The 12228-nt window shown below is 39.4% G+C and overlaps 1 protein-coding gene across 1 annotated transcript; it reads left to right on the plus strand.

Moving 5' to 3' along the window:
- Positions 1 to 5693: 5693 nt before the first annotated feature.
- Positions 5694 to 10969, plus strand: alx1 (ALX homeobox 1). Its single transcript, XM_029668881.2, has 4 exons — positions 5694 to 6106; positions 6820 to 7121; positions 7634 to 7762; positions 9533 to 10969. Exons 1-4 carry the CDS (start codon positions 5887 to 5889, stop codon positions 9860 to 9862), a joined length of 981 nt encoding a protein of 326 aa, XP_029524741.1. The 5' UTR covers positions 5694 to 5886; the 3' UTR covers positions 9863 to 10969.
- Positions 10970 to 12228: the final 1259 nt, after the last annotated feature.

Raw genomic sequence — 12228 nt, forward strand, 5'->3', positions numbered from 1 at the left:
ATCGCATTCATCTCTCTACTCTGCCTGTCTGCCTCCCTTTCCATCTGTCTTGGCTTGAGCCAACGTTAGCTAAATTATTTAGACAGGAGTAATTGTATAATTTTGGCAAGACATCAATTTACTTTAGGGGAAGCCAGCATCCGAACAGTGGACCCGCCAACTTTGCTTTCTAATTCGCAAGTGTCTGAAACTGTATTTGTATTTGTCTCCGCCCTAACAATGCAAGTTGTCGTCCTAGGCAGGAATGTAGGTGACAAGTTTAGGTCTGCATATTATGCCCATAGAAATGCATTGGGCTTATTCAGGACACGCAAGAGCGAGCCATCTCGCTTCGCCTCTTCCTCTCTGCTGAAACTAGCGAGCAAAACAGCACCCCTCTTATCTTACTATATGTAGCTCATGGATCTGATGCTGTCTAGTCAGAAAGGGTATGACATGCCATACTCCTTTTGTCCAGAAAGCATAAGATACATACATGGTCTACACATGGAGACAGAGGGACGCTGTTTCGCTCCGAGATTGATGCGTCTTTAGGTCGGCATACATCTTGGTCAAATAAATTATCTATAGTTTAATATTTTTTGGGGACGGGCAAGGAGGGACGGTAGGGCGGGCCCATAACGCCAGCCCTGTAGACTGGTACTATGTCGTCAGCCAACTAGCTAAACCTATTGCCAGACAGTAAAACAATAATTTAGTTAATAAAATCAGAATCTAAGTAAGGGATAATCAACAAGAGGCTATGCATTCTATGGAAAATAATGAACAACGTGGAAGGTGTGTTCCACGACTCGCTAGCGGAGCTGACTTTCCATGGAGTTGCATTATACTTTCCAGAGAACGCATAAACCAACGAGTTGATTATAAGGAGTTGAACCGATATCTCCAATCTCTGTGCGATGTTAATTGCTGTCCAACGTGCTTTACCAGAATGCCGTATAACTCAAATTCTCACCTGTTCGTCCTCTCCCTGCCTCAACATGGGCGGTGCTCTCTCAATTTCAATTCAATTCAAGGGCTTTATTGGCATGGGAAACATGGGGTATTTTGACCAAATTATCAGGATTTTTTTTAAACGTATTTTCCCTTCGAAATTAATCAGAAACAACCATTTCACCAATGTTTCCTAAAAAAAAAATCGTCACTGAGCAAATGTCAGGTCTGCTGAGCCAAAACTTGGAAGTTGTGAAAATTCTGTGCAATTATTGGCGGCGTTTTCTGTGAACACTGAGGCTGTACCCGCTTTAAGTTACAGTTATAACAGTGGCCAAGTACTACTGTGGCTATTTGATCATTACAGAGAAATAGACAAATGATGCTGCCTTTTGGCTACTTTGCTTATTCAAGCCTGTCTCAAAATACAGCACTGCCTCTTTTTAAGACAGAAAAAAATGCTCTTTACCTGACTTGCTTTTCAAAGATGGCTAGAAATGCACACATTTTGTGCTCTTGTAGGAAGCAACCACTCCCTCATTGCTGACTAGAAATGAGCTATAAATGGACTAATAACGCTTACTAGCAAAGAATATGGACAAATGTGCACAAGTGGCAACATGCAGCTCTTGCTTTGATCTTAAACATGTGCATCTACTCATGACCACTCATGCTGTAAACACAGTCCAGTTCAAAGTGAATGGCACAGATTCATATATGTCAATGTTTTATTTGCATATAGGGATACTGCAGCTCTGATTGGTTATGCTGCACCGGTCTGTAGAGTATGGGCTGAGTCATGCCTGTCAATGCAATAGAATCCTACTCTGGTATGTTCTGCCTACAAAAAAAAATCTTGCATAGTTCGTTTTGTTTCGGTATGTTGCATTGAAAGTGGCTAATATTGTCAATTCCCACAGTGGAAGGTAAAGTTGATTTAAAGTTCAAGTTAAAGTTCCCCTTTAAAGTTAAAGAAACTAGAAAGTTCAGCAAAGTTCAAATATGTGCTTCTCTGCACAGGTTAATATTTCCTCTGTGCAGCAGTCCCTGGGGAGCTGTGCGCCTGTGCACGTGCTCAATTTAGAGGGAGCATTGCTTTCAGTGTTGACACCAGAACCCATTGACCCTGAACCCCCCCTCCCAATATTCAACACAAAGGTATGCCCTTGTTGTGTTGCATGAAATTCTAACCTTGACTTGTGTGGTCAACTTGAATTGTAGCACAAATGGTCAACATTATAAATATTTAAAAAATGTGTAGTTTTATTTTCTTCTATTTTTCTAAAATTTTCCATTTTTGAGAACTTGTTCCAAGAATGTATAGATTTGTATTTTGATTGGTAGTGGCTATCTCTCCTACATCTGGGATCAGCTCAGCAAGCTCATCTAGTGGTTTATTATCATTTTAATTAGACCAGTGACCGTAGAGACCTGTGTACATGAACCCAGATTACATTCTACACTGACTCAGTGCCTGAGTTTCTAGGCATGTCTGTCTGCGTGAGCATGCAAAACAAAAGACAAACCAACAAAATAAAAACAAACACTGAGGATTAATCAATTGCTTTAACATTTTGTAAACATTTGGAGAGAGAGGTTTCTATATAAATGGCTAATCGTATAGGCAGGCTGCAACAAAAACATAAACGTTGGTTGCTTTTTGATTTTGAGAGTCGCCTGTAATACTGTATATCTAAGACTTGAACATGAGTGACAAAAACACTGACACTAAGTTAAGAGTTCACACTGTGGCTTTGGCTACAGCTACAGTCTTATTAAATGACTTTCCAATTGTTTATTATTATTCAGACCAAGGCTCAACAAGGCTGTTTTTTGATTAATTGTTGGTCTAATCAGTGACTTTTTACTCGATTCGATTCGTAATTTTGACCATAATGATATTTAGATTAATTTCTGAAGGAATTAATAAATGACGGTGCATGAAACTAGTTTTATTTTGAGCAACAGATAAACCAACATTGCAACCATAATTTATCCTGGGTCTAGTTTTTGAATTCACTTTAAAAATATTTCATTAATAGATGCGACCCTTTGTTATGGCAAGCCTGCAGCAATGACAACATCATGTCCACTTTCAAGAACTTGCGGCTTGTGGCAGGAGTTCTCAGTCCACCGCCCACCTACGGACCAAACCGCCGCGAACTTTTCGCATTTTCTCCTCAGCATGAGGTCGCATGGCGAGGTCACCTTAGAAGCCCAATAAGACTCCCCCCTGCTACTTAAGAGCACTCATATTTATTTATATTTTTCCTCGAGTGGCACCATCCAACCCCAGGTATTATCACTGACCCGATAGCGAACCGTAGCTAAATATGGTCTGCATGGCAGGTGGTAGGCCCACGAGATGGAAGGAGGGGGGAGATGGTTTCTGTTCTTGGCAATATAATTATTGTCATTATATGGAGAGGAACTTGTCTTCCTGTTGTTTTTTAAGCACGGTGGTCATATGTACTATTTGGTTTCCTGCAGACTTTTCTGCAGGAAACTATTATATGTATCTTTAATATAGCCAATATTGAATTAATTCAAAGGTTATTCATAGCCTTATTTTATGACTTTGTTCAATAGTTTGCATTGAGCCCCTATCACCCCAAATCGTTAGACTATAATATATACGGAAAATGAATCACATACGCGCGTACACACACACACACACACATGCACACTTTGGTGCACACTTTTACGCACTTTTGCTCAATACGGATCAAATTATAATCAGTAGTATTGGCTATAGATTTGTCCACAAAATAGTTCCTCCCTGACATATAAATTCACTCATGTGGTTGTTATCAAAACCATACCACGAATGCAGTCCTATAACAAGTAAATAGGTAAATGATCTAATTCTCTGTCCATACTGACATGTAGCCTAACTTTCGTTGTCTTTGTTTGGTCTGCTAAATTGGACAGGGCATTGTATTGCTTGTTAAAGATCCGTACAAAAATATGCTGTCCACATGGTTTCGTGCGAGTTGCAGTGGGTAGGCTATTATTGCTCCAATTCGAAGTTCCATGGATTCTCACTAAATCCGATTAACATTGCTGAACATTGAGACACGACACACAGATTCCATTGACATGTAAATACCATCCCAGTAAACATATGAATTCGTTTCCCTGAAGTTAAATATATTTTTACCAAAGTGTCCTGTTGTGATATAATTGTGCACGTTATAACTGCATAACTATTAGCTCTGAAATACTGGAATCACAATTGAGGCACACGCAAACTTGAGCTATTACTAAATATGATGCATTAAATTGGTCTAAATTCATTATGAGTTTTAAGCAGGTAGACCTATGAGCACCTTATCATCCTATAAGGATCACCGTTATTATCGACTTTTTTAAAAATCCCGTTTTAAAAATGTGCACATATAGAGCCGTTAACACATCACAACAACATCTTAACATGTTGTAACATCTTAAACTACACTACAATTTCTTGCGCTTACAGTGTAATAAATAATGCATGCATGCTTCATGTGTTAGGATATAGATTAAAAAAAACATCTGATTGTAATATGTACAATATGCCTATGTTTAACCAAACAATGCATTTCAATAGATTAAAAAGCCTCGCATAAACATAATGTGTTTGCTGCGTAAATGCAGCAAATGCGATGAAACGTGACAATACAAATGCAAATCGAATACACATAATTGTTGTTATTATTATTATACAGTAGGCCTTAGGAATTACCACAACATTGGGCGCATGTACAACTCTCTTTCAAAACACACAAATAAATCCGTCTTAATTTCTAGAATGTATCTAAAAGACCCACCAGCAATTTGCATCGGCCTATAATTCACCATTTTGTAGAGAAAGTATAGCATTTAGCTCGTATTTTCAGTTCGCTGCAGCTAGCGACTGGAACGAGCTGCAACAAACACTTAACTTGGACAGTTATCTCAATCTCTTCATTCAAAGACTCAATCATGGACACTTACTGACAGTTGTGCGTGATGTATTGTTGTCTCTACCTTCTTGCCATTTGTGCTGTTGTCTGTGCCTAATAATGTTTGTACCATGTTTTGTGCTGTTACCATGTTGTGTTGCTACCATGTTTTTGTCATGTTGTACTGATACCATGCTGCGTTGTCACGTGTTGCTGCCTTGCTATGCTGTTGTCTTAGGTCTCTCTTTGTGTAGTGTTGTGTGTCTCTCTTGTTGTGATGTGTGTTTTTGTCCTAATATATTTATATTATTTTTCTTATTTTTAATCCCAGTCGCCGTCGCCGCAGGAGGCCTTTTGCCTTTTGGTAGACCGTCATTGTAAATAAGAATTTGTTTTTAACTGACTTGCCTAGTTAAATAACAAAAACATTTCACATTTAAAAGCATAGTTTTTAAGGCTAAAAAAGATCATAAAAGTTGTTACACAATGTAAATGAATATTTTCATAAATATATTGCCATGATAATAAAGTTATTCAGTTTATTAGCAATAATTTCAACCTATAACTGGAATGACCATCAAGTGAGTGTCTAAGACCAATGTCCGTTTCCATGCGCTCTAACAAATTGTATGTGCAGTCTCAACTTGCAGTAGGCTAGATAAATCATTACCCCACTTTATTTGGGGTCGCTCAACATGTTGTAAATTTAAGTCAATTCGATTGTTTCCTTTAAGCCCAATTCTAGGGTCTAGAATCACTTAAAGTGTGTTTGGTTTGGACTGTGCGGGTGGGAGGAGTTCCGACTGCTCCATATTCAAAAGTGGGGAGGGAGGCTTCTTCAAGGAAACCCCTCTCCTCCGGTTATAAAGAGACCACAGTGCCTTCAAGACAAGACATATTAACGGCTTTGAACAATTATTGTGTTATCGGGGTAGCCGATATAGCTCTTCAAATTTGTTGAACTTCGACAGAACTTATTTATGGTCAGTTGACAAGGTTCTGTGAGCGACGAGATCTCGGGAAGGAGATCATGGAATACATGAACGATAAATTCGCATTGAAAAGTCAAGCGATTAAGGGCAGCGACTACTACATGGGCTCTGGCGGCGCGCTGGACCAAGTTATGGAGAGTTTGGACAGTGTGCAGTACTACAGCAAGACCTCGCCCAAGTGTGTGCAGGCCTTCGGGATACAGAGCAGCGAGCACCACTCGCGAATGGAGCGGTCCTCGCCTTGCGGAGACCAACACGGTTAGTTACTGGAACCTTTTCCACTCACGATGCATAAAATGCTACCAAATATATTTTTTAACTGTCACTGAAATTGGTAGGCTATGAGATGTGTTACGATGCATTAGGCCTAAAACTAAATGTACATGCATTAGTCTATACTTGCAAGTAAAGTGTTACCCACGTTTTTTGTTCTCAAAATTGTGCCTCAGAAATGAACATGGTAGGCTACTTGTGCGTAATTTCCACATTTATGTGCCATATCTCAAACATTTTTTTTTTTATGTTATGTGATTCTTATTGCTCTAAATCCATAAACTATTGAATTGCGGCAATTGAGTTATTTTTTTATATTGCCAAGCTAGCAACACATTGAAAGAGCAATGGGCAGATGTGATCATATTTCAAATCTACCTGTTTAAATGAGGAATGGAAGTATGTTTATAGGCTCACATTATTAAGTTGTGGTTTTGAAAATATTATTTTACATCACCAAAACTGAAATATAACCGTACTGCAAAATATTTCACATTCACCGCATATAGGTTACATAACAAATATGCCTACATGCAACATCTCATCTCATGTAAATATATTCGTCAATGGCCTATTATTTATAGCCTCACTCATCTGTCATAGATGACTTAATATGGCATATGCCTATATTTTTGCAACATCTGCGTTATTCATTGATTTATAATACAAATAATACCTTTTATTTTTCTTTCATATAGCGAATTATGGTGTCCAGAAAACGGAAGATACCTTGCACGCGGACCTTGGAAGGTCGATCGACAACTGTTGCAATCTGAGGGCCTCGCCGGTAACGGCGTGTCAGGAGAAAACGGATTTGGACGAAATGGGTGACAAGTGTGACAGTAACGTATCGAGCAGTAAGAAGAGGCGACACAGGACGACATTCACGAGCGCACAGCTGGAGGAGTTGGAGAAGGTGTTTCAGAAAACGCATTACCCAGATGTTTATGTGAGAGAACAACTGGCGATGAGGACGGAACTAACCGAGGCCAGAGTGCAGGTAATGTAGACCTACTCTCACTGTCCTTCAGTTGTTCTATTGCCACGTTGTTTAGGAACAGAATCGGGAACATCACATGTAGCTTACTATTGACTGTGATCACTTTGGTCTTATTTTAGGTCTATTTAAACAATGTGTTATGTATTTAGAATGTACAAAATAAGTAGGCCCAAGGTTATTTAATGTAGTGCAATGCAGACCATTTATGCTTTTTAACCATATTTTTTGAGCATATTTTAAGATTTACTACTGTCAATTAAGAATTGATCCTCGATTTCTTTATTATATACCTCGAATACTTAATATGGCATATGCCTATATTTTTGCAACATCTGCGTTATTCATTGATTTATAATACAAATAATATCTTTGTGTGACGGCTTGGTGTCTTGGGTCTAAATGTCATCTAACAGAGCAATAGGTTAAGACAACGCTGAAAAAGAAGGGTACATGTTGACCAATTTCTGTATTGACAAAGTTTGCTTATTTTCTATCTCTCGTTCCCGTTTTAGGTGTGGTTTCAAAACAGAAGAGCCAAGTGGAGAAAAAGAGAACGTTATGGACAGATTCAACAGGCAAAAAGTCACTTTGCAGCCACATACGACATATCAGTGTTGCCAAGAACAGACAGTTACTCACAGGCAAGTTTGCTCTTTCACCAGAACAACAATTTATTTGCCACTATTGAATCGTTTTTTTTTGTCTCCGTCTTCTGTAAAATCATATAATCTAAAATTAAACATACGGTTTTGGTAGGCTATACTAAGTTCTAATTATTGTCAATAATTACCTCATATCATTTGTGGAGCATGTCGTCCGTCAAAATGGAATAGGTTAGACTATAAATAAGACGAGAGTGCTGTTGACCGCAACAAACCCTTGATAGATTGACCAACTCTGACTGCGGGTTCGATTTATCATGCACCATATTTCAGATAAGATTTCCAAAGTTGATTAGACGGTATCTCAGCAAACCACTGGAATTAATGATTCCGTCTCAGATTTCACTGAAAATATTTACTTTTCTCTAGACTGTGTAGGCTATTCTTTGAAAGCCAACATTAAACGTTAAAGCCATAACGGGCTGCCAGAAAGCATTACTCAAAAATAAAATGTATAAAGCCTTCATACCCGTAAATAATGATACATGTTTAACTTTGTCTGACCCATCAAAATCCTTAGTTGGGGTGTGGTCACGCCGTCGGTGTAGAACGCGTTAGTCGCGTTTGAAGTAAATAGACTACTCTTACAGACTAACATTGTTGAAGAGGATTAGCTTTGAAGATGTAAAGACATACAGCCAGGCTCTCAATGTCCTGTCCTAAATCCATGCCTGAATTCCCTCTCATATGTTTCTCATATTAACACTAGAATAAAGCCATCGCCTTTAATATAGTTTATCCAGATATATGACTTTACTATAGAGGGCACTGACGCCAAGTGGTGGATTGAAACATGCCCAATATCTTACTGTTTGATTCAGACCATGACTAAATCCATTTGAAAATTGATGATTTCTTCCTTATACATACTGAAGGGGGAACATGAGTTACATTTTTGGGGGGGGTTGGACATGGACATTTCTATGAAAGAGCATGATCTGGATTGGTTTTAAAATGTGAAGTGTGTGTAAAATGGTTGCTATATTTATAGATGTTTGGGGTCATATCTGATATGCTCTCTGATGTCATATGTTTAGGGAAATCATTTTGTTTGCAACCAGTTGAAAATATAAACGCTAACAAACCGTCATTACTTATAATAACCAAACCAGACCACAATCTTCACCAGCACCACAATTAATTGTCTTTCTAGTATTTGCTAAATTTGTCTGTAAACCAACATTTGGCAGTAGCCTACTGTAGTTCCAGCCCAGTGGTACACTCTTAGAAAAAAGGGTTCCAAAAGGGTTCTTTGGCTGTCCCCATAGGATAACCCTTTATGGTTCTAGGGAGAACCCTTTTTGGTTGCAGGTAGAACCCTTTTGGGTTCTAGATAGCACCTTTTTTGTCTAAGCGTGTAGGGAAAATGCTCAATAGTAAGTATAGTGACTAGATGGGTTCAGATCTTACAGATATGATTTTTCCTGGTTAATCAGGAATACAATTTGTGACATCTGGACTGGAAGCCTTCTCCCCCCTGATATTCTATCACATCCCTGAAATTTGAAATGTAAGCTCCGGCTATAGGGTATCTGAAGTAGCCTGATACCACTTTATAAAAAGAAAATAACCTCAATATACTGTAGAATAGAATAACTTCAACGCAATGTGGACATTTCCCTATGGCCTCACAATGGCAAAATACTAAACATCAGTAGCACTTCATAATCAAAGCCAAGACCAATCAACTTCTCTGGTAGAATAATAAATAACCAGATAATTCATGATCTGTTTTATTTTCCTCCACAGATCTCCAACAACCTGTGGCCCAGCCCTGCTCCCAGTGGCTCTGTGGTCTCCTCCTGCATGCTCCCCCGTGGATCTCCCCCATGTGTCACCTCGTATTCCCACTCCCCCCGCTCCGCAGCCGACCACGGGTACGTGGGCTTCCCCAACCAGCAGAACCAGTTTGGACACGTCTCCCTCAACAACTTCTTCACGGCCGACTCCCTCCTCACGCCCTCACCCAACGGACACCCATTCGAGACCAAGCCCGAGTTTGAGAGACGCTCGTCCAGCATTGCTGTGCTGCGAATGAAGGCTAAGGAACATGCGGCCAACATATCCTGGGCCATGTGATTGTGAATGTCTCTTCTGCATGTCCAGCCAGCTGACTGACTCACAGCCTCTCTAACTTTAGCATTACTACTGCGCACGTTTATAACCCCCAATGTTGACTGACAGAAATCTGACTGTGACACTGATTGATTGAAGAGAAGTCAAAATAATGTAGGCCTAGATGCTGATAATTGACTGGTTGTCTCCGAGACTGGAGAGACATGAAGCCTCTCCATGGAGTCAACAAACTGTGAACCTGTTGGTCAAAAGAGTTAAATGTCAGAGGAGATGAACTGCTTCAAGATTTAAAGGTCTGCTCATCGAGGTTGAGCAGTGCATTTCAGTTCACAACACACAGATGAAACTTACTTTCAGGTTAACACCCGATGTTAAACAATGCATTGCTGAAAATGTACCCCTCTGTGACTTAAACTCTGAGCCGGTTCGAGCACTCCATTAAGAGTGGTGCAGCGGTCTAAGGCACTGCATCTCAGTGTTAGAGGCGTCACTACAGACCCTGGTTTGATTCCAGGCTGTATCACAACCGGCCGTGATTGGGAGTCCCATAGGGCGGCGCACAATTGGCCCAGCGTCGTCTGGGTTAGGGTTTGGTCGGGGTAGGCCGTCATTGTAAATAAGGATTTGTTCTTAACTGACTTGCCTAGTTAAATAAAGGTTAAATAAAATAAATAAATAAAAAGCATGCTTTGTATGTCCAGGAAATAATCCATCTAAAGATCAACTATAGTATGTCCTATAAGTTGAGGACAGTGTGAATATTGTAATTCCCTGTGCTTTATAATTCCATTGCCCTACAGTCACTAAAACGATGCACACACATCTTAGAGGTAGAAGGCCGTGTTGTTATGATTCTGGATGGTCAGATAGCTAGCAACAATGACAAAAAAGCTGCTATGTGGGGAATCGTAGGTGGCTCGTTTCAGCTCGTTGTCTTGTTATTGATATCATGTCTTGTTCCGAGTTGTTTTGACTCAAGCCACATCTATGCTAATATGGCAAAAAATTCACTAGCTAGCTAACCAACAACTGTAACAATGTATCTGAGAGACAACTGCTCATTGTGAAAATGTATTTATGTTTTTAATAAACATTTGGAGACTAAATATATACGTTGTCAACAATCTTGTCTTTTTTGCCCCAAGGGTTGTGCACGTATTGGTTTTGTCACAAACAACCCAACCTTCTACTGTATGCCACCCAGGACTTTCAGAGCAGAACAGAAATGAAATGGACTGACGTACTAAACATGTCTGCAGTGTGCCTTGCGGTAAAGCTATGTAACCTCATTAGCTGTGTCTGTGTTGTGCTACAAGGCCCCAGCACAGGAAGCAGTTAGACATTTTTTCATTATAATTTCTATTAAAATGATCATATAAAAAGATAATAAAAACCTCAATTGTTTTATTGTATTCACACAGTTTAGGAGTCACTCATTGTAGACAATGAATAATCTGCCTTACAGGGATGTAACCATAGCGTTACACTACAGTAATATACTGTAATTTAACTATTGACGTACCTAGTGTAATATGTATAATCTACATGGAAATTAGAATTATCATTAAAAAAACTTCAGGCACTGCATCTCTTCAGATACAATATAAATCGTTGATATTATTATCCAACTTAATCCCCCTCTCCCCCCTATAGTCACATGTATTCCTATTATCCCAACACATGGAAACAGGAGCATGTTCTCTGCCTTTCTCCTCTGCTGAGGGCTGACGTCAGCCCTTTGTGTTTCTCTCTCTCTCTGAGATCACTGTCTGTTCTGTAGCGGATAGCGTCTCATCGTGCAAAACCTGTCCATACGAACAGTATGCTTGATTTAAGTGTAACTTATGTCAGATGCATTGACATTGCACTACCTTTGTTTTCCTAGGGACACTACTTCACTTCCTGGTTGTTGCCAATAAAAAGTATGCATCAGAGTATTTTATCTAGGAAATACAGTACACGTGTCAAAACAAGGGTCCTTTGATGAGAAGCTTAATTCTTGGGTCAATTTCAACGCATATCATAATGGGAATGATGGAATTTTCTTGGCTTCGGATTATCTCTACTTTTAATTAACCTCTGATTCTTATCTTACAAAAATCCATCTATCTTTATTTAACTAGGCAAGTCAGTTAAGAACAAATTCTTATTTTTAATGACGGCCTAGGAACAGTGGGTTAACTGCCTTGTTCAGGGGCAGAACGACAGATTTGTACCTTATCAGCTTGGGGATTCGATCTTGCAACCTTTCAGTTACTAGTCCAACACTCTAACCATTAGGCTACGCTGCATGCCCTATGCATCTAGCATGTTCAGTAGACATCCAATAGAACATATATCACATTAGACAAGCTCACGGCAAGAAGCTT

The sequence above is a fragment of the Oncorhynchus nerka genome, linkage group LG9a, assembly GCF_034236695.1.
Source record: "Oncorhynchus nerka isolate Pitt River linkage group LG9a, Oner_Uvic_2.0, whole genome shotgun sequence".
Lineage (NCBI taxonomy): Eukaryota > Metazoa > Chordata > Actinopteri > Salmoniformes > Salmonidae > Oncorhynchus > Oncorhynchus nerka.

What these genes read in the sequence shown, in the direction of transcription:
- alx1 (XM_029668881.2), top strand. Translation starts at nt 5,887, where the DNA reads ATGGAATACATGAACGATAAATTCGCATTGAAAAGTCAAGCGATTAAG. An exon ending in GCCTTGCGGAGACCAACACG is followed by an intron (nt 6,107 to 6,819) that starts GTTAGTTACTGG and finishes TCTTTCATATAG; the next exon opens with CGAATTATGGTGTCCAGAAA. An exon ending in GAACAGACAGTTACTCACAG is followed by an intron (nt 7,763 to 9,532) that starts GCAAGTTTGCTC and finishes TTTCCTCCACAG; the next exon opens with ATCTCCAACAACCTGTGGCC.